Here is a 23,016-nt window from a genome sequence, read left to right as displayed (position 1 = left end):
GTCAAAATAGTTAGTTTTAGATAACATGAGTATTGTGTAGTCCCCGTCGGCCCCCCATAGACCTAGTTGAATTCCCCCAAAATAGGTTAGAATAGGAATAGGTGTAGAATAGACTATTAATGACTGTCGAAAAAAAAGGAAAAAAAAAAAAGAAAAAAAAAAGAGATAACATGAATATTGTGGTTAACTTCCACTTAATCACTCATCCCACAACTCCTATATTACTTCATGTTTTTGTGGTAAAGCTTCCTAACTGTTTTACATTTTTTTTGTTTTCCTAATAGACAGAAATTAATCAGTGAAAGACATACCATACAAGTAAATTTCTGATAAGTTAGAAACCATTTCTCAACCTCCACTCTATCACAGACGTTGGTTACTTGAGATTAGGGAATATGATTTATCAAATAGCTTCCCATTAGTTGCACTAAACTTGGTGGTTTAGATAAGATTGAAGTTTGTTAGGTTATCCCATATTTATTTATTGACAATATACTGCTATGGAGGATTTTTTTTTTTTAAGAGCTAATTCTGGATTATAGCTAGAATTTCACACACGACTTCAATCAAATGCCAATTGCACAATAAAATGGTGGCTCATTGATTGTCAACACAAGTACGAATGAAACTCACAGAAAAGAAGGAAAAAAAAAGGAAGACGAGATCAAATTATTGTTTTATTACATCATTCTTCAACGAATTACTTGCATCTAAGATATTTTAGGGAAAAGTGTTGCTGAGCTTACAAAGAACATTACAACAATTAAAAAGAAAGTGATGGCAAAACTAGAACATACGAAGTTTCCTACATTGTTATTACAACGTACAAAACAATTGAAGGCATATGAACAACTAAATCAGCTTAACCGTGTGGGTTCTTTCTTGTAAGCACGAATATTGATTTCTAAGAATGAAGAAACCTGTCAAACACAGGACGCTTGTTAACTGAAAAACAACCAAATCAATGTAGGAAATTTTTCGGTTTATTTGTGAAAGAGGTTTGCAAAAAATTATTGTTTCTCATGGGTTGCAGTCTGATCAAGAAACCTGACTCATTTCACTTTTTCGGTTCAACAGTTTTCAGCTTTGAGAAGCTGATTCCCTGCTTAACATTATTAACTCATCCAAAACCAACAGACAGTACAAATACAATCTACTCATAAACATGAAGACCCACCCACATAAGAGGCAAACTAACTGAAATAGTGCCACTGAGGAGAAACAGAAGTAATAAACAGATTCAGAAAAATGAGAAGCAACTATCCGTGCAATAAAAAAAAGGAAGATGTTAGGTCTAATTTAAGCGTTTTGAATAAGAAAGGTTTTCTGTTGTTGCTGTAAACTACAGTAAGTCGCTGTTGTTTCTCCAAAACTAGTTCAGAGCTACAATAAAATTCAGAATTCAATAATTTGAGATAGGGAGTGAAATGCTGAAAGGAATTTGCTATAAAAAATCATGAGATCGATCTTACTGTTAACTCACAAAGATGAGAGCAACTGAGGTAAGGTTCCAGAAATATTCTTCAGAGGTTTTATTAGATATGGATAAGTACTTCCGTGAATCTGAACTCGAACACTGAAAATCCTGAATGTACAACTATCCCAGAGTTTCCAACGCCTTGCAAGTTCAATCAGAAAGTCGCTGCAAAAATAAGAAAAGATTAAATCATGCAAATAGAAGGCATACACACAACACATGAACAAACTTGGAAGAGGTATATACTTCTAGTAACAGAAAGTAGGGGTTTCTTTTGTAGCAAATAAGCAAATACAGTGTAGGGATGCAACATTTAGATTGAATTTGAGACACCAACCACAATGGGACTACATTCCACACAACAAAATTGTCCTAACTTGACACGTACTATGCACAGACTTGGTAGCAACAATATACAGTGACCAAGCTATGGTTTGAAGCAACAAAACAACCAAAGACCAAATCGGCTTTGCATTTGATTCTCAGGTACGGTTACAAACATATTGTCCTGTGTTATATCACAGGTAAAGCATTCCTGAAAAACAAGCCAGAACAGGATTGAGCTCTTATAATCTAGAGCGGCAAAGAGTATGTTAAATACAGTTTGTGCGCTAGCAAACGATTGATTCACTTGAAAAATACTAGAAATGAGAATGTTACATGAACCCAAAAGGCAATTTATGTAAATCTTATGACTGATATGACTAAACTTCAAGTAAGAGAAAAGAACAGATTGTGACAGGGAACTTTCCTCCATTTTCAGCGAAGCTAACATTGATGGATATGTTCACAATCATAGTGGATCGGTGGCTGTCAGAGAAGTGGTCAGGGATGAGACGGGTGTGTGAATTAAAGGTCATTCTCGAAAGTTATGAAATTGATCTATCAATATGGCAGGATTGTGGGTAATCAAAAAGGGCCTTCAGCTGGTATGGGAGTTGGGCTTCAGATATTAAGCCAAGGTAAGCATAGATGGCATCCAGCTGCTGCCATCATAAAAAATTGTAGTACTGGGAACAGAAGGTAAGCTTCACATAGGACATTTTCATCATCAAGCTTCATATTTTTGATATACCTCCTGATGAGGTGAGACAGTTTTTAGTTTAGTTATGCATAGTAGGGAAGTGGCTCTCCAAAGATCAGAGTCATAGTGGTTCACTATTGCTACCATATAACCCAGAAAAAGAATGCTATCATTTTGCCACAGTAAGAAATCTTGCTCTTAACTAGAATTGATAAATCAGCATGGAGAAAGTAACTCCGCGAGCAGAGATTATTGTCATCATTGTTGAGAAATAAAAGTTATCCATGTGGGTAATCAATATAAGCATCTAACTATTGTAGGAAACTCAAAAGAATGAGATCATGATCTGACTTTCTGATAAACAGTCATTTCTTAAAATAACTCAGCAAGACGAGAATTCTGGTAATGTCCACCTCCAAGCCATTAAATAATCAAGAGACAAAACAGTCAAGTAAACAGAAACACACACACAATATGTAAATAACTGCATGTACAAATGAAAATATTTCAAGTTGCTCAGGTAAATAATAGAATTTTTCAGTATTCAATATTTCCATAAATGTGTCTGAGGTTTATTATGCAATTTATGGAAATATTGAGATGCAGATAACAGAAGACCAGATCACGTTTGCTAGCTTGCACAAACAAAACTCAAGTAAACAATAAAAAGTGTATCACATTACAGTTTGTGCTAAGCATCAGGAAAATAATACACACCTCAAGCTGTAGAATCTCTTTCATTTAACTCTTGTGTGTGAATGTGATAACTTACATGCTAGCTCAGAGATCAAATACATTATATTATTGTGCCTAGGTATATATGTACCCTTATACAGAAAGGATTAAAGCCAATAGAGATCAAAACCTCACTGGATCAGTTACATTCCAAAACTCGCGTAATTTCCAACTGCCATTACATAAAGATAGTAGAATATATGCCAGGTTTAGAGACAAGGAAGCCAATAGCCTAACGTATAACTTGTGGAGTAGAGTGCCTCATGAATGAAACAAAGGTATATGTTATTCTTAGGCGTAATAAAAGATTCAATAACAACTAAGGTATATGTTATTCTTAGGCGTAATAAAAGATCCAATAACAACTAAAACAACAATGTCTTGTTTTGCAGCAGCCAAATAAAATTGGATTGAGGAAGTCTAGGAGGAAATTCTTTTGTAATAAAAACCTGAGGCATTTCATTAATGATTGTAATGGAATATCAGTTGTGAGCAGGACAAAATTAAGTGACATAAGGACAACTAGATGTATTATATTTCAAATATATTAAGGTAAACATATTTTTGAAACACAATTTGGTCTAAATCCTTATGCCATGGTGCTATCAACTGTATCTTATATTTGCCACAATTCAAGAGCTAAACTTTTACGATTGTGAAACATGACAATGGAGAACAGAAAATGACTAAAGTCAGAACGTTTTACAGCACAAGAATGAGGTACAAAAGTAAAAATTGAGAAACCAACATGCTATTATGCATTGCAGCTTCTTGGTGCTGCATGACATCTATGTAAAAGATATCAAGAAAGAGAAGACTCTTGGGTAGAACACCAAAGGCTCTTCTGAAATTAGTACAAATATCACACAACTACGTAAATGAATTTGGAGCAGGCCCCATATTTGCCATAAACATTTTTCATTTTGTCTTCATTTTTCTCTGGTCACCTTCAGACGTAATTTGAATCATCTAGTAAAATAATACCAGATATTTTTTATTTTTTTTTATCAGCAGCAAAATAAAACATTTGATACAAGAAAATTTTGCTGATAGTGAATAATTTAAGATCATGCATTTATTTCTTTCACACCTACTCTATATTGATTTGAAAATTTTTGTTTTTAAAATTCTGATTTGAATAATGTAACTTATTTGTTGAGAGAAAGATGCTGATTGTATAACCAGTATTCCTCAATGTTTTTAAACCTGGAGAATTAACTGAACCGGATGAGCTTCCGGTTCACAGTCCAAACCAGTTCAAACCGGTTGAAATGTTTTTCTTTTATATTCTTTTATTTATTATGTAAATTGATTGACTTTAATTTTTTTTTTTTTTTTAAAAAGAAATTTTAGTATGAACCGGTTCAAAAGTCTGGTTTTTTAGCGATTTTGACCCACTCGATAAGTTCTTAACCAGGTTGGACTGGTTCAATTGATTTTCTGGGTTGACCAATGAACCGGACCGGTGCCATGGCTGGTTTGTGGTTTGACCAGTCGAAATGGTTGGTCCGGTCCGGTTATCAAAACACTAGTATTCCTGGTTGTTTTTAGCGGTTTATGATCCATTTAGGCTTCAAACTTAATCACCATGAAATATTTTTTGCCTGTTAAGACTCTTCTTTGTTATCATCTTTAATGCAAAAGTACATATTTTAACTAAAATCTTGTAGAAAAAGGGGAAGTGGGCATCCATCTGGGACATCACTTGAGGAGGAGAGGGGGCAAGATATTTTTATAAAGGACAGGGGACACAACAGATGGTATTCATGCCACACTTCCACTTCCATATCTATCACTCAAAGGAAATTTCGAGGTAGATATGTCTACAAATCAGAAATCTCGCTTGTTCTTGCATTTATTTTGGTAACATATCCAGCTCACAAGAGCAAGTGAATGCGCGACCGACTGCATAGCATCTCTAACACAGGCATCGTAACAGTAATGATTTTTCTACTCATCAACGGTTATGTCATGCTAGTCCCGTTGCACTGAGACAGTTGTCTAAAGGGGAGCTATACAATATAAATTCTTGCTTCAGCTAACTTGGCAGAAACAATCTCAATTTTTGCTGGGCAAAAGTTAAATGACAGTCACCTACATGTTTATCCATCCTCTTTCTTTTTCTTTCTTAAAACATAGATGTGTATATGTAACCTAGTCTCAGAAACACAAAAGATTGAACACCGATATCAAACAACTTGGATAGGTAGATAACGATGTTAGACCCTGTTCTTGCAGATACATCAAGCTAGCTAACTGACTTCAAATTTTGATTTTGTCATAGAACAACTGACTCCTTTACATGCTGGACTAATTTCTTCAATGGGATTCTGACGTGATCTTACTATACTTGATTAACATCTTAAAATAGTGAACTAAAACAAGTTTTGGATGTATTTTCTGACAGTTGTTTTTTTTATTCCATTTATTTTAGATACACAAAAGGATGCAAGAATAGTTGACTTCCAACTACTGAAGAGAAGCAATGATGTGATCATTGTTGCTAACTGAAAGCCTATCTTGTGGCGTGCGAAGTAAAGATCAAGGCACATATACTAACATGACACCGACTTGTTATTCTATTAAGCATTCAACCTGCAAGATGCCCTCAGAGACACTATTTTTCTTCAAAGATGCGTTGGAGAAATTATTAAGTGTCATTTTCTAAGCAGAGTAAGATGCTTGAGTCGAATTGAAATCAGCCAATCATGTATGAGTTGTGTTCATCATCTGCCTAGATGCCTATCATTAAGAACATTTAACGCAAACCTTAGGAAAAAGCCGCTTGGATCTTCTTGGGAGACCTTTGCTACTATGACGACGCGTTGACCTTCTTAAAATTTTTCCACCACAAATTCCAAAAACCTTGTCAGATTGATAGCATTGTCTCTTTCTTTTATATCCTCCATCAGATATGGACATTTCTGCTTTGTTTCCTGATTTACTGGTAAAAAATAATAATTAACAAAGCAAAACAGCAAAAATCTCTGCTTAGATGACTGTATCAAACAAATTCTGATAAAATTTTTCCAACAAGTTACTATTACCTTGAAGCTTCTATGTCATTAACGCTACAGCTCCAGGCCTGAAAATGGCAAAATACTGCAGGTGACATTGACATGGACTATTGTAGAAAGCAACACAAAATAGAAGATCACAAATGCAAGTCAAAGATCCATAGCTAGTAACTTTCTGGTCAAATTGATGATATATTTTGTTAGCACAAAACACAAAAAAAAAAAGATGACAATCCACTAATCTCATGGAAGCAAAGCAAATTTCGATTCATTAACACAAGGTAATTTGCATATAATTCCATCACTTTGATGTTGATGATACATTCCTAGTTTGAGAGTTTCAGTATATTCATAAAACAACCTTTTCTACAGACAACCACCACACATCTTGAGCGGTTAAGGTGGAAAACAGGGCCCAGAGAATGGGAAGAAGAGCAAAAGATGGAATAAACACCAGCAAACTATAGATCATAATATGTAGAACAATGAACTTGTATATGGATATGAAAGATGTCAAAACCCATGTGAAGTGTGATCCAAGCATGAAAGAGAAATAAGAATGTATCGGTTACATTGGCAAGAATGAAAATTAACTTTCATGCATACATCCCATGCATATAAAATCAAAAGGAATGACTAGAAAATTGAGACGCATGACGCAAGATAGCTCAAGCAACAGAAATTAGAAGGATAGAAGAGGCTAATTAATCCTACAATCAAGGATTCTGTTTTTCTTTTCCAGGCCTAGAAATAAGATGACGGGAAAGGAGGCAAAATTCCCAATCCATGCATACATAATCAGTATTGAACACTATAAGAGAAATAATGACTTAAGATGGAATGAAATGAAAATAATGCAAGACTTTTATGGCTCCTCTGGTCCTCAGTAACAGGTAGCTGGCATAGCATGCCCTGGGTTGACAGGAAAAAACCAAAGCAAAATATTGACAAACAGAAAGCTGAAACAAAACCAAACAGGATTTTTTAGTAATAGTCTGAGTTTCAAATGCCATGAAAATTTAAAAAAAAAAGAAAAGAAAAGAAACCTGATACATAGATAATAAAAAGTAAGCAATCAAGAGTGCTGTATAAAAGCAGCACCTTATAGAGTTCTATACCTGCCTCCAAATGGGAAGAAAAGAAAGAGGACAGAGAAGACAAAAGATTGCAGAAGAAACAGAGTTCTCAGAATGCAATAACTACAGAAGACCTTTCGAAATAGCTGTTGAAGCAGGACTAAGCAAATATTCTGTATCATTTCAGGAAAGTTACTCTACAATAGTAATTGCAAAAAAAACATGTTACCTCTCCAACAACAGATGATGACTTGAAATGACCATTTTGGTCAATTTCAAGAGAATTCTCCAATACTTCCCCTTCCATTTTAGTGCTTTCCACATTATATAAAGGATTTAGCAAGGGCTCATAGATAAAAGGAGAACATGCTGCATCTTTCTGAAGGCCTGCATCTTCTGATGACTGCACGTCAGGCGTATTAATTGCTGAAGAAGCATCAAATAGATTTTCATGATTTGCTTCACTCCAATGGCTTTGTATGTCTGCATTCTTGTAAGTTTTATTCCAAAGCCTTGTACTTTGGCAATCCGTTGCATTTTCTGATCCATCTGCTGCTAAGCTTTCCACGAAACTGCAGGTTGATTTTGCCTGGGGAGCACAAGAAGGTTCTATTACCTCACAGCTTGTACTTGAGGTCGTGTCAGAAACAACAACTAAATCAAGCTCGCAAAGAGTTGGATTTTCTTGTTTTTCCACAGCATCTGAAACCTCACGAACAACTTTGCAGTCTTTCATTTGAGACATTTCCAGAGACCCATTTTCCCCATCTGGACAATTAATCACCAAATGTTCATTTTCTCTTTTCAGTGAATTTGGAGATGAGTCAATTTTCACATGATCACTTCCAGATGTGGTCTTTGAAGTTGTACTCCAAGTCAAAGAACTCTTTATCTGTTTACAGTTCTTTTGCAAGTATTCAAGCTCCTGACGAAAGCTTTGAAACTTGTTCTCCTGGAAAGCTTGACACAAGCAGACTTCATTTTCATATCTCTTAGGCGAATCCAATGAGCTTGAACTGATATCAACAACAAGGTTGATCCCTTCTTGTGAGAAAACAGAAAACTCAAGAAAGCGAACTGTTGTAGACTTCACGGAAGAACCAGAGGCATTCTCCAGGAGATCTCCAGAGGTTCTATCCTGAATCTGAGGCATATCAGTAGTCGGACTTCCCTTCTGAAGCAAAATTTGTTATGCTCAAGGAGATAACCCTAAGATTTTGAAGCCACTTGTCTCAAAAACATAAATTTACCTTCACAAATAGCCTCTTTCCTATTACTGCTTCAGCAGAAACAGTTTCAGATGTTGTAAGAAGACTCTCCACTACCTTTTATGGTTCAAGTAAATATCTGCGACAAGAAAAGTAATCAGATACCTTGAAAGGACAATCCCAGTAATCTGATAAAAGGTAATTGAGTCTGTTTTGCTGCACAAGAAAGAAAGCGGGAAATCCAGTGCAGTAGACTCTTACCACTGCAACACTGGAAAGAATCCAGCGGATTAGACCCTTAAATCAGAATATCTACAGTGGTTATGGAGCAAATCGCTACCATATTAATAATCAGGGACCTAACTGATGTCCCAAGGTTCACCTTAAAAAATCAATAGCATAACTTTGAACAACTTTTGTCTCTCACAGTGGTCGTTGATGGAGTTGACTTAAGGATACAGTTGATCTTATATCATGCGACAATATATGTAGAAACAAATTTATTTGGTAAATATTTTGCTCAAAAATTTCAGCAGCACGTTCTTTGAAGTGAAACATTGCGAAATAAATCATATTTCACTCTCCGTAGTGCTTGAGAATAACCATTAAACAACTAATGCAAAGGAGTCCACCGCTTGTAAATTCAAAAATCTAGCTCATCTTTGTTACTTTCTTGAAGACATTACAGCATCACCTGAATAATCCACAAGCTCTTTACACATTTTTAACTTGACAAATAACCAGACAACTCAAGCAATAATCTAAGGCAAACATTCCAACCGAAACAGAGATTTTGCTTAAGGAGCAACAGAAGCACTAAACCTAGGCATCTAGAGTTCCATTAATGCATGATTAAATGAATAACTAGTCTTTTGAGTCATATTGAAGATGGAACCTGCTAATGTTATTTCAAGAATAAAATTTCAGTAAGATAGAGATTTGTGGTGAAATATTCTTCCTTTGACAATGGAAATGACCAAACAAGAGTCCTTCATACTGTTGCCTTCAGAGGAAAACATAAACCATATCACTAGCTAATAGCTTGTAACCTAGAAGTTACACTTTTTACTCCTTAAAGAGAAATTGAGAGATTGTTTTGGGGGTGGAATTTCTTTGTTCTGTATACAAGTAAGCAAAAAAGTATCAAGTAATCAAATGTCCATATCACCTTTTTGCTTCATCAATTATCACTTGTTTTTTGTCATTGTTCTGGCTTTTCGTTGGTTAAGCCATATAAGTATTAGATACTGTTTTAATAATGGTTAGCGGAGTATAACATTTGCATATTTGCAGGTAAACTCTATTCCTATGTCACTGTTAGAGTTGTCAAGCATTTCTCAACTGGATCAAGGGTCTCAACGACTACCAGTTATAATTGTCTGAGACAATGAGAAACTGCAACAACAAATATACACTCACTCTGTATGCAACCTCTGTTCATCCGCCAGTCCTACCGCGTTTCCACAATTACCCCAAGTTTCAATTTCCACTCAATTTCACGCAGGAGGTTCTCAACCATCAACTGCTGGTGCAATTGCACCAGACAGTCGAGATAGTTCCTGAGAATCGACTCCCCACCTGAATGTTATTCTCATTGTACAGGAAAACACTTTAAAGACTTGGGATGATGTACACCCGTGAAAAAACAACCTCGATGCAAATCATCATAAACATAACCAACTGCTCTAAATCAAAGCTAACTGTGTCACCAAATTTAGTTAAGTTACAAATCACCCATAATTGGGATAGGAAAACAGAACTCTGTCACCTCTACATTCAGAGAATTAACTTACCGCCTATCAAGTTTCATATATTTTCTTATGCTAGCTTTGAAAATTCAAATCTAGAGCAAGAAAAGGAACCATAATTCTAACATCATACTCTTACATAAATTTTCCAACCCGTTATTTTGTTCATTGGATGAAGGAACCTAAAATCCATATCTACAACAAATCTTGAATCAGAAGAAGTGGGCTCACTAAATCTTGAGCATTTCAAAATCCAAAACTTCAATATACTACCAAGAAACAGCAAGTTCTAGATATTTTGTGTCGACTAAAAGGTAAAACCCATCTCAATGAGATTCATAGATTCAGAAAAGACCTCAACGCAGAGACACTTTCTGAAAACAAAACCGCAAAAATTTATTCAAGAAACTGTATCATAATTCTTACAAGAACTGCAAACAGAGCTCGAGTTTTTCATATTTCTTTTTTGCTTCTTACCTTCTCTGCAGATAACGACGGGGATGAGATAAAGCTAATGGGTGTCTTCAAACTCTTGGGGTTGGACCGTTGGAGAGAAGAGGGGAGGGATGACTGAGCCTTCAGACCCCGCTTTTGAAAGTGCTGGTTTGAAGGCTTGCTAGGATGTAATAGACTAATAGTACGCTCTAGGCTTCAAGTTTTTAATTTTTTTTTTAATAATTTCTTTTGTTTTACTTTTTAAGCAAGTTTAAGTTTTTATTCAAAATTGATTTATTTATTTTTTTGTCAAAATTTTTATTAGAAAAAAAAATTTTAAGTCAGATTCAATTGAACTTTTGTTTAGTGAAAATCTAGTAGTTTGAATTTTATATAAAATAAATCTTATATACACTGATAGTGTATACACTATTACGATTGAATGCATAATGTATATGCAAAATTTGAATTTTAAATTTAAATTTAAATTATGTATCGTGTATCAAATAATAAAAATGTATACACTATTAGTATATAAAATATTAATTCTCTTATATGTATATGAATGTAAAAAGTTGTGTCTGTGGAGCAAAGCTTCGATGGAGATTGAGGCTAAAGCAAATACTAGATCTCGTTTCTATTTGATGTGTTAGTTGGCAAACAAAATTTGAATGAGTTGCTATTGGGTCTAACTAAATTTGAATATTGACTCATTTGACATGCCTCATAATATTTGAAGTTGTTGCGGAGGGCATTTTAGTTTGGCACAGTATCCAACTTAAGAAAGCAACTCCCACGATCCATAAAATTTGTTGAATGTACAATTTATGTACAGTGATCCTAGTAGGAAAGAGAATTTTTACTTTCTTTTATATCTTTTGTGAGGGGCCATCTTTTATTTGATATATTGATAATTATAGGGAATAAGTGGTGGACCACATGAAATGTAAAAACAAAATTTCATTAAAAAAAATAAGTTGACTTCTCTTAGATAACAATTAATTTGGGACAAGAAAAAGTGACAACCATAACAACTTTTATGGGACAGAATGAGTACTTTTTGTGACACACTATTCAATAGGAACATCTGAAACTATACTAAAGATATACCATTGTAATGGGTTTGTTTGAATTGGACATTATTTACACTCTATTTACACCCATTGGTTTGCTTATATAATCAACACATTTTTCAACCATTTTTAACTTACATACATTACATCAAAAAGTGCTACAATAGTTTTTCAAAAAATTATCCAAAATAATATTTGCACGAAGAACGTTAAATTTATCCTTGCATATTCTTGCACTCTTTTCACATAAAATTTTTTTTTGGGTAGTTTGAGGTTTATTAACCTTACTTCTCCATTTAAAAGTGTACAAAACAAACTATACGCTAGTATTAAGGAGTATTCAGGCGTCGATCCTACGAGAAAAGACAACTAGTTACCAAAATTTTTCAAATTATTTTATTGTGTAGACAACGAATTGTTACAAAAGTTACAAAAAACAAGAAAACAAATTAGAAATAACAACCGAAATTAATTAAGATCAATTAATGCAAAGTTATCAATAAATAAGAACTTCTAGAAATTTGGCTTTCCACAATTGTCTTAACAAAAGATTTTATCTTGGCCAATTAATTAATTATTCTATGAAACTATGGTGAAATCTCCTAATTTTATAATACCTGTTTTCACCACTATAATGACCATCTCTATAACAAGTCTAAATCTGCTTTCACTATTTAATATAAGTAGGTATCATTTTTGTATCATGTCACAATCGTGTTCGTGCTAGACAAGTATAGTTCCATAAATGATATATTAAACTTCCTTATCATGTTCATGTCATGATCTGTTTATTAATGTGTCATGTTGTCTTTAACCCGTTTGACCCATTTAATTTTTTAAATTGAAATTACTAATGAAATATCACAAAATCTTGAAAACCATGAACTTAAAGCATCGACCTTAACCAAGTGTGTTACTTGAATCATAGTGCATGTAAATTCAAATTTTGATGTGTATAAATATAAATCATGATACTAATTAATTTTGTGTTATCTCTGCTTGACTTTACTTTGGAATTCTACGACATGTTAAGTTTTGTTCAATCATAGTCCAAAAGTCAGAGAGAGAATAATATAGAAGATTCAACTACAGTATCCAATATTCAGGAGTTGTGCTTCAAATATTAAAGGCTCTTTCATATGAAAAAAAAAAAAAAAACTACTAACTACTTTTAGTCAAAACTATTGATTTGTGGTTGAAAAATTTGGCATGAATTCTCAAAGGTCCTAAGTCTTTAATCTTTTGATTCCAATACTCGAACAATAAGTTAAGTTCCTCGTAAATTTAGGAGATACTGTAAAGAAATTTAGCGTAAACAACAATTAGACTTTTGGGTACTCTACTTAGAAAGGAATACACTATTTGTACCACAGATTTAGGAGGAAATTAAAAAAATAAATTTGATATAAATAGATATGCAAGGAATCCAATTCATGCTTTTTTTTTTTGTTTAAAAGATCTTAATCTTGTCCAAAAAAAATTGGTATGAATTCTTAATTTTTAAATGGCTTCTGTTTTCTTTTTTAATTTGGCTCTAATACTTTGATTACAAGGAAACTTTTAAGAAGCGAATTTAAAGAAATTTGGTTCATGTATGGAAGAAAACCAAGTAATTGGTTTTTATTTTTTAGTCGTATAGTTTTAGTTTTGGTGTATATTCTAGAGGTATCAAAAGAAATAAAATTCCCTAATAGAAATGGTACTTCAAATTACAATTGTGCCATGTTGTATGTCACATGTCATGTTGTATGTTTCGGATTAACATATCAACCCATAAGTTTAAAGGATTAATAACGTGTCATTCGTCAACAACGCATTTTTTTTGGTGTCATAATCGTGATTGACCTATTTTGGACACAAATTCTTTCATGTCATGTTTTGATCAGGTACTTTTTGAGTCTTGTTCGTGTCGTTTTATCAGGTCTTGAATTACCACTCCTAAGTATAAGTTAAAGAGTAATTAAGAACTTGACATTATGCAAATTACGATTTACGTATTTCCTTATTTTTGTGAGTTAGACATAAAAGTTTATGCTTTTACCAACTAGCATTGATTAATAATTTTCGTCTTTCAAACAATACCTTAGATGCTTTACAATTAAAGGACATTCTAATAACAAAGATGAAAACCAAAGACATGAAATAGCATGCACATAAGATTTATTGATTAACCATGAGTACATCATAAATTAAAGTATAATTGGTTACATCCTAACCCAAGGATCAAGTTATTTAGCTAGGCATAAAGAAAGCGATAGACTCAAATAACTTGATAATGAAGATAGAGTTTAATATAATGTTAAAGAAATAAAGAAAAGGATAAAAGCTGTTTAGCCATGCTTGGTGAAAATCTCCTTTCTTGTTCCTTACAATCTTCAAAGTTACAAGCGAAAGGCTAAAGAAACTAATGTGGCCCCAGGGACAGTCTAGCGGTAAAGCGGACTCTTAGATTGAATGAGATCCTGATTTCGAATCTTTTCTTAGATTTAAACCCCTTTGTCTAACCTGAATGCATCATGGGGGGCCGTGGCGTATCCTTCGATTTAGTGTGTCAGCTTGGGTCCTAAGTAATTCGAGTCGGGGCATGTTCGGGTCACAAGAAAAAATTTTTTATGTGTTTGAAGCTAAAACTGCCCCCGAATTATGCCTGAAGCTGCCCAATCCATCTTCAATGACCCTACTTATAGTGACGGAAAAGCTGTTGTGAAACAAGAAACAAGAAACCCTGGATGCCTTGAACTTTCTTGCGCTACCTCTACAATCGGCTGGTCCAACCAGTATGAGGCTTTATTTTGGCTCGAGTTGGTAAAGAGCTCTCCATGTAAACTTCTGAGAGTTTTCATTTTACGTAACCAGTTTTAAGGGTCTTAATCTGTGAGCTGATTGGAACTTCTTTTAGCACATTTTTGCACTTTTCTTGTTGGTTTTCATGCATGGTCTTATCCCACTCTTTTTCAACTCAAATACATCATCAAACTTGCTCCAAAAATTATAAAAATCAAACATTGCATACCTGCACTAGTTTTGCCATTCTCACAAACTGCACTTAAACACAACAAAAACCTTAATTTGAGGAACTTTCACGCGCAAATACTCAACAAATGGACATAAACAACAATTCAAACACATGCAAATTGGGTACTAATTAATTCTCACATGCTTGAACTATTGTTTGTCCTCAAGTAATCAATTCTAACAACAATCCAAAAACACAAAAATAAACTCAAAATAATTTACTCCTCAAGACAAAGGAATAGCCATTATAGTCATTTTAAAGCTCAGCCAAACACAATGAAGTACCAAATAAAACAAGCTAATTATACTCAATTTATGTAAGTCTAATTCCATGCATATTTCTCAATTCAATCATGTTTAATAATGTAGTCAATATTGTAGTTTAACGTATAACTTCATGGTTTGTTGGCAATCCGAGAAAACCTACACAGATTCATTGAATATTAAATCAATCAAATTCAATTTGTCATGGGATCTATGTATCCATTATCTCAATGATTGAGAATTAATGGCTAATCCCATGTATATGTATCATTCTTGTAATGATTTATTTGATCATGCAAGTTGTTAGGAAATTGACTTAATTTCTTTTAGTCAAGATCCTTATTTGGTGTGGGAAGTAACTAGTTTCCTAATTAATTTCAGTTACTTGAAGTAGTAGTCAAGGAAATTCCTATTCGATTTAGGATTTAGATGTTATTTCCTATTCTGTATAAGTCTATGAATTAGTATTGGTTTCCATTTGTTATTTGATTTTTTGGCCAAGTAATATTCTCTATAAATAGGTAGATTGGCATACTACAAAGACACACAAGAAAGCAGTGAGAAAGCTCTTAGTAGGTGAGAGGATTATACAAGAGTTGGGGCTTGGGAATCAAGTTGTAATCTTGTGGTATTTTTTCTCTCATACTGAGAACAAGTTTTCTCTCCATGGACGTAAGTTTGGTGATTAAGCCGAACCACGTTAATTCTTATGCGTTGTTCATCGTTCGAGCTAGATATTGTTTTCTATTAAATTGTTGATTTTTTCTTTTTCTATTTCAAATAGTTGGCCTGATACCCTAACATAAGTATGTATCATACATATATTGTTAGTGTGATATTTGACCTTCATTTGGTTATGCTTATATATGACAACATAACTAATTATATCTTGCATGAATTATGGTCAGTATGCTTATGCCTTTTGACTTTGCATCTTGTATACTAAAATATCATAAAGGTTGAACTTTGCTTTTCGGGCACTTTATGAGTTTTATTTAAATAATGCCTCTTGAAATTGTGATTAATAATTGGCATCAATAGTTTGCTTGTTTGCTGCACTTTCACCTAATTATTTAAAGGTATAAATTGTCACATCTTTCAACCTTTTATTTTTGTCACCTATTTAGATGTTATCATAAAGATTTTTGCATCTTGTATTTAAGAGTAGCCACAACATCTTATATACTTGATGCTTAAAATTTTAATAACATAAATATCTAGTGATTAAATGAATAACATCTAATTAAGTAAGCAATCAATTTGTTAAAATTATCACTTGGGCCACAGGAAAGTGATAGTTTTAATAAGATTAGTTGAAATAAGATGATAAATTTAATATTGTGTTAAGAGGTTTTCCTAGGCCCACAGGTATGGAAAATTTCTATTTTTAGAAGCAGTAAGTGATTTACTTGCCTCTGTATTCTAAGTTCATTAAGCGCAAGGGGTCATCAACAGAAGAAGGATCAGCAATTGAATTGCCCTCACAGGAATCCTCATTTCTTTTCCTCTTGTATAGTCTTTTAATACCATGGTGTCATCCACATTCACCTTTAGAAAAAAGAATAGGATACTGTAGAGGATCAAAACAGCCATAGTAATGATTAATCCTATGGCTGGTATGTGAGTGAGTATAAACTTGGATATGAACACTCCTATCTACTGATTCATTCTCATCTTCAGTCCATATGGCGGCAACTTGTTAGGCAGATGGCAGATTATAGACACACTAGTCTAAACCAGGGTAACAATTAACCATGATTTTATAGCTATCAAGGTTGGGTATATCCCTGAGGTTTTTAAAGAATTTGGTGTAAGGATATATTCCTGAGGTATATCCCTGACGTTTGGTGTAACGATTGTTCAAAAGGATGCGCATAAGCAATTGTAAAGTGCTTTCGCATAACTTTTCATAGTTTTCCAGTTCTTTTTGCTAATTCTTCATCAGTGTCAGAGAAGTAGAACTGGATTCCAGATGGTTTGTCACCTAGCTGCATCAAACCATTGAGGAAGTGATAAACCTAGCCTTGAACACGGAAGGTATAAACAACTTTCATATTTTTGATCAATTTTGGGTCATATCTCGCAGCAAAGGACGTAAATCCCAAGTTATTATTATAGGTTCGAACATTATTTCTAAAGTGAGTGCTTTCTTCATCATTTTCAATAAACAAACGCTTAAGATCATAAGGCATTGGCGGAGCCACAATAGAGATCTCTCCGCCAGAGCAACAAAAGCTAAGAGGTTCCAAATAGAACATTTTAGCTCCACAGTGTTCACAATTAGTAGCATCTGGAAGGGTAATGGCTTCATGAGGGATCTCATCAAGTTGAAAAAGACCTTGTTAGTGACCTCTGCGAGGCCTCGCTACATTTAATTTCAAACTATAGCTGAGAAGTGCACTAAGTCGCGCCTCTATTAATCTAATCGATAACATAATCTGGAAAGCTATAGAAAGAGAAGGAGATATAAAAAGCCAACCCGGAGTATGCTTCCTCACACGTTCACAACAATCATGATTTTGACCAAAAGGTTGATCTTTAGATAGGAGGCAGAAGAACTATGTTGGCACTTTTTTTCCCCTTGAAAATCACTTTTTTTAGCAGACTTGTTAGACTCTCTATCCTGAACAGAAGAGATTTCTGCAACTATATAAAGCAACAAGCTAAATAAAAAGGTCCAGGGGCATTTGAATGTGTACAGTCAATAGAGTGAGCAAAGTATGAAAGTTCCAGCCAAATAGAACTGAAAAATATATTTCTTTTTTGTCGAGGATCTAAGTGGACAAGGAAAAAAGAATTGACAATCACATGGAAAAAGCCAAAGGAATGTATTCCTTGAGAAGTAGATGCTGGTGCAGAAGATTGCTTCTCAGAGACAAAAGTTTCTTTTTGCAAATATAATTCTTTATGGATATCATTCAAGACAAGTTGATTTTTTCCAAAGTCCATGTAAGGATTAGGCAAAGGAGAGAACCTAACAACATTTTCAAAAAGTTCATTATCAGGTAAAATTTGTTTGTCAATGCAAAAGGGCTGCATGGTTCCATCAGACAGATAAAGAAAGCTGCTTGTTTGGTCAATCAACATAAGAGGTTTAGAGCAAGCAGTTTTTGTTCCAGAACTTTGGCACTCAGGAAGAGGAGAGTACAACTCTTTAGAATTCATGGAAAGATCAGTAAAAGGACAATATTCAATCACATGTTCAAAAAGATTGTGCATAGGTTAGATCTCTTTATCACAGTAAGGAGCTTCCAAAGAATTTGCTAGTTCATCAATCACTGTTACAGAGGCAGAGTTCCTATTTTTTGTGTTAAATAGACGAAGATCGGGCGTAGCTGTAAAAGAACAGGAGCCTAAGCTTTTCCTTTTTCCATGGAGGGATGTAGGTTGACAGCTCCTAAAATTAGCCGTATCAATTAGCGGAAGTTCTGTCGGTCGCAAATTAAGGTTTACTTACTTGCACAGAACAACAATATGGAAGGATCAATCAGTGGAGAAGAGAGCAAGGATGTTTTCAAAAGCAAGAAATGGACACAAAGAAAAAGGCCAGGAAAGGGCGACACTGATAGTACCTCCCAGTATACCTATTGTTGGTGCACAATGCATTTCCCTAGAAGAGGAAGCAGAATGACTGTGAAGATTAAAGGAAGCAGACTCATGAGATGACATGTATTGTAATGCTTCAGCAACAACACTGACATTATCGTGGCCGTTCTTAAAGCCCCCACTTTCTAGCATTTGGCTACGCATAAAAGGTTGCTTTCCACTATCACACGGGACAGTGCGAGTTTCAGGAAAAGAAACACCTGTTTCCACATAACCAAGTGGAACCTTATGAATATGCGAGAGAAAGCGCTTTTCTTTTTTCTTGGCAACCCTATCTTCTCTTCGATAGCGCAGAAGCTCATTTTTTTTCTAAGCATGGCATTTCTGCGTACCTTTTGTGGCGAGTAGAACATCTACCCATTCACCTTAATTGTTCAAAGTGTACAACGTCAAAGGACTATATAAAAAGGTAAAATTTTACCAATTAACAAAAAAAAGGAACAGGTTTGTAAAATATTAATAAAATTAATAAGCAAGTAATGAGCCAGAAGGTAGGAAATTTAATAGCTAACAAATAAGTAGTAAACAAACGAAATAGATGTATAAAATAAATAACAAAAGCTAGTTCAGCATGCAACGCACGGCTGCCTCTAATTTTTTTCCTTCAGGTGTAATAGAACAGGAATAGGAGCAGAATAACACCTTGTACATGCAGCAAACAAGAAATGGCAAGAAGCAAACTAGGTTCGACAATTCAAAAGTCAATGAAGCAAGACTGAAACAACATGCAACCAACAAGGTAGCAGAAAATACATGTAAAAGAGATGGAATCTAAATGGTAAAATATAAAAGAAAGGGGGAAGAGAGGAGAACCAGAAATATCAACCTGTTTGCCTGCAGAAAATCCACACGGTAGAATCGAAGAAGAGCAGGAGGTACCACAATAGAAAGGATCATGCAAAAGCTAACAGGGAAAAGAAAGGGAAAAAGGAAAAAATAAACTTGTGTTAATAGTTTAAAAAGCAGTGAAAAAATTAAAGGGACTAAACTGCATGAGAAAAGAAAGAAACTGATAAAGAAGAGAAATAACAAGGTAATAACTAATAAGCTAATTATTATTATTTTTTTTTAAAAAGCTCAACACATGCAGAGAGACTAAGTAAAATGATCTTGAAGCCGAACACTCACCAGCAACACAGTAGCAATAGCAACTCTGCAAGTTGAAACCAATGCAAAAAATTAGCAACGAGGAAAGTCTAAAAGAAGCAAGAGCACGTGAAGAAGCAAGAGCATAACGTACCTTTTTTCTTTCTAGCGAAAAAGTAAGAGCAAAAGATTAGAAGAAACAATGCAGTAGATGCACACTTACCACTGATCATGATGATAAGTAGCCGAATTTCTGCTAGGAGAAACCAGGCAATATCAGTGTCCATTAATTGTACAAAGAGAAAGAGCAAATTAAAAGACAAAGGCTGGGTAATATAGTAAAATAGAGCTCCCATCTTTCACATCAAATACAACAACTCCCCACCAAATGAAAGTAATCAAAAGAGGTGTCTGAGGATGCATTTGATTAAAATGCATAGAAAGTACATTTTAAAATCAAGCAAAGTAATGGGTAAGCGCAATTTGCCAGTCAAAGATACGAAAGTAGATAATTTTTTTAACAAAGATGATATTAACAGAGCTGCATTTTTTTTGAATGTTTAAAAACGTAGGCCAACAAATTAATTAATTGTTAACAAATAAAGATGAAGAGAAAAAGCCAACAACTAAACATAATTTGTTGGACAATAGTAAAAAATGGAACGAGCAATTAATTAATTGCAAAAACTTGATAGCTAGACATAAGTCTTAGGACAAAAAAAAGGAGCCTTCTTTTGTTAACCCAACATATTGGTACTAATTAGCCAATAACTAATTGTTAACAATCAATTGTAAAAATTTGACAGGCAAACATAAGTTGCAGGGAAAAAAAAGTAAACGGAGAAATTTTTTTGGTTAATTTAAGCTGCAGGTATTAATCAGGCATTAATAAGAATTAACCGCAAAAAATCGACAACACCCGTTTGGCAAGTGAGTTTTTTGGGTGTTTGTCTAAAACTTTACTGTAGTTTATTGTAGAAGTTTTTAAAAAAAATTTTAAAGTGTGTAAATTTTTGAATATTTTGAAGTGCATAGTTTAAAAACTTTGAGAAATTTTTTGAGATTACTGTAACTAAAGTTTTTAAAAGACTTGTAGCAGACAAACTTGGCAAAAAACTCAAGTGCCAAACAGGGCACATACTTTCTTGGACAGTAAAGAAAAAGGCCAAAATTGGTTGCCACTAATTAGTTTTTATCAACTAATTGCAAGGGATTGGCAATCAGATGCGATTCGTTGGGAAAAAGAAAGAAGCTCAATTTTTTGTCAATGCTATCCGTTGGGGCAAAAAAAAAAAGAAAGCCAAATTTTTGCACAATCCTACATGCATTTAGACGAGGATTTGTTAGCCAATCAAAAAGTGAAATTATTAATTAAATAATGAAGCATTAATGGCAAAACAGGGCATTCTTTCAATAACATCTGTAAAAAAATTGATAATTAAATGTGTTTTTTTTTTGGCAACAAAAAAAAGTCTTTTTTTTTTGCTAACAATTGCAAGGAATCTTTAATTAAATGCGATCCGTTGGATAACAAAAAAAAAAGGCATTATGAAGTAGCTATTAACAACTAATTACGAAGTATTGGTAATTAGATGCAATTTGGTGGAAGAGGAAAAAAGGCCATTTTTTTTGTTAATGTAATCCATTGGGGGAAAAAAGGGGTGGTCAAATTTTAGCGATCCATTCGGCCAAAAAAAAAAAGGCCAAATTTTAGCACAATACTACACGCATTTAGAGGGGGACTTGTTAGGCAATCGGAAGGTGAAATTATTAATTAACTAATGAAGTATTAATCGCAAAAGAGGGCATTTTTCGATAGCATCTGTAAAAAGGGATAATTAAATCCGATTTTTTTTTTGCAACAACAAAAAAAGTCATTTTTTTTTTGTTAACAATTGCAAATAACTGCTAACCAAATGCGATCCGTTGGATGACAATTTAAAAAAAGGCATTATTAAGTTGCTACTAACAACTAATTGCAAAGGATTGGTAATTCGATGCGATTTGGTGGGAAAAAAAATAAGCCCAATTTTTTGTTAATGTGATCCGTTGGGGAAAAAGGAGAGGGGCAAATTTTAACACAATACATGCATTGATAGGATGATTTGTTGGGCAATAAAAGGGCGAAATTATTAGCTAACTAACGAACCATTAACCGCAAAAGAGGGCATTTTTTTGATAACAACAGCAAAAAAAAAAAGATAATTAAATGTGACATTGCATTCACATCTGACCAATCAAAACAATTCAATTGACCAAAGTTTAAAAAAAATAATCCGTTGGGGGAAAAATAGAAGGCCAAATTTCTTCACAATTGACCAATCATTAATGGCAAGGAATCGCTAATTAAACGCGATCAGTTGGATGACAAAAAAAAGGCATTATTAAGTAGCTATTAACAACTAATTGCAAAGTATTGGTAGTTAGATGCAATTTGGTGGAAGAGAAAAAAAAGGCCATTTTTTTGTTAATGTGATCGGTTGGGGTAAAAAAACAAGGTGGTCAAATTTTAGCGATCCGTTCGACCAAAAAAAAAGAAGGCCAAATTTTAGTACAATTCTACACGCATTTAGAGGAGGACTTGTTAGGCAGTCAGAAGGTGAAATTATTAATTAACTAATGAAGCATTAATCGCAAAAGAGGGCATTTTTCGATAGCAACCATTAAAAAGTGATAATTAAATGTGACATTGCATTCACATCTGACCAATCAAAACAATTCAATTGGCCAAAGTAAAAAAAAAAAAAAAAAATCCGTTGGGAAAAAAGAAGAAGGCCAAATTTCATCACAATTGACAAATCAAAACTCTCCACATTACTATTTTCATGTGCAATTGAGAGGACAACCACCAATTGACGAATCAAGAGACTACAACTCATTAAATTGGAATCAATTAGAGTACTACTACCAATTGGCTAATGGGAGAGCGCCACATCAACAAACAATTCAATTGGAGGCAATTGCATTTGCACATAAACTATATATGTTAATAAATACGTGTTCAGAAAAGAATTTAAGATGGATTTGCCAAGAAATTTCATTGTACATATTGGTTAATAAATATTGCAAGAGAAATTTCATTGCACATAGACTATATGTTAATAAATACGTGTTCAAAAAAGAACTTGTATTTGCCAAGAAATTTCGTTGTACATATTGGTTTAAAAGAAGTTACTCTCGTTTTTTAACGAAAATTTGTGAGTCAATGAAACAAACAAGTCTCACAAAAGTCTTTTAAGTCAATAAGTATTA

At 33.9% G+C, this 23,016-nt stretch overlaps 1 protein-coding gene across 6 annotated transcripts; it reads right to left on the bottom strand.

The window, feature by feature from the left end:
* Positions 1–661: 661 nt before the first annotated feature.
* On the bottom strand, positions 662–10,916 carry LOC113736620 (uncharacterized). 6 transcript variants are annotated; one of them, XR_003459794.2, is made up of 7 exons: positions 10,763–10,916; positions 8,580–8,676; positions 7,559–8,503; positions 6,284–6,321; positions 6,006–6,180; positions 1,473–1,642; positions 662–920 (listed from the first exon to the last, which is right to left on the bottom strand). XR_003459794.2 is itself a non-coding variant. In XM_027263678.2 (6 exons), exons 3-6 carry the CDS (start codon positions 8,480–8,482, stop codon positions 1,628–1,630), a joined length of 1,152 nt encoding a protein of 383 aa, XP_027119479.1. In that variant the 5' UTR covers positions 8,483–8,503; positions 8,580–8,676; positions 10,763–10,916; the 3' UTR covers positions 1,289–1,627. The 6 variants fall into 6 exon arrangements, 2 of the variants coding, with proteins under 2 accessions (XP_027119479.1, XP_027119480.1); XR_003459795.2 differs by having other exon boundaries at positions 1,484–1,642; XR_011842031.1 differs by lacking the exon at positions 662–920 and adding an exon at positions 1,289–1,383.
* Positions 10,917–23,016: the final 12,100 nt, after the last annotated feature.

Source organism: Coffea arabica, chromosome 3e (assembly GCF_036785885.1).
Source record: "Coffea arabica cultivar ET-39 chromosome 3e, Coffea Arabica ET-39 HiFi, whole genome shotgun sequence".
NCBI classification, from domain to species: domain Eukaryota; kingdom Viridiplantae; phylum Streptophyta; class Magnoliopsida; order Gentianales; family Rubiaceae; genus Coffea; species Coffea arabica.
The sequence above is the reverse complement of the archived record's forward strand: the minus strand, read 5'-3'. Positions and strand labels throughout refer to the sequence as shown.

What these genes read in the sequence shown, in the direction of transcription:
- LOC113736620 (XM_027263678.2), bottom strand. Translation starts at nt 8,482, where the DNA reads ATGCCTCAGATTCAGGATAGAACCTCTGGAGATCTCCTGGAGAATGCC. An exon ending in CATCATCTGTTGTTGGAGAG is followed by an intron (nt 6,322 to 7,558) that starts GTAACATGTTTT and finishes TGCCATTTTCAG; the next exon opens with GCCTGGAGCTGTAGCGTTAA. An exon ending in AATGACATAGAAGCTTCAAG is followed by an intron (nt 6,181 to 6,283) that starts GTAATAGTAACT and finishes ATTTTTTACCAG; the next exon opens with TAAATCAGGAAACAAAGCAG.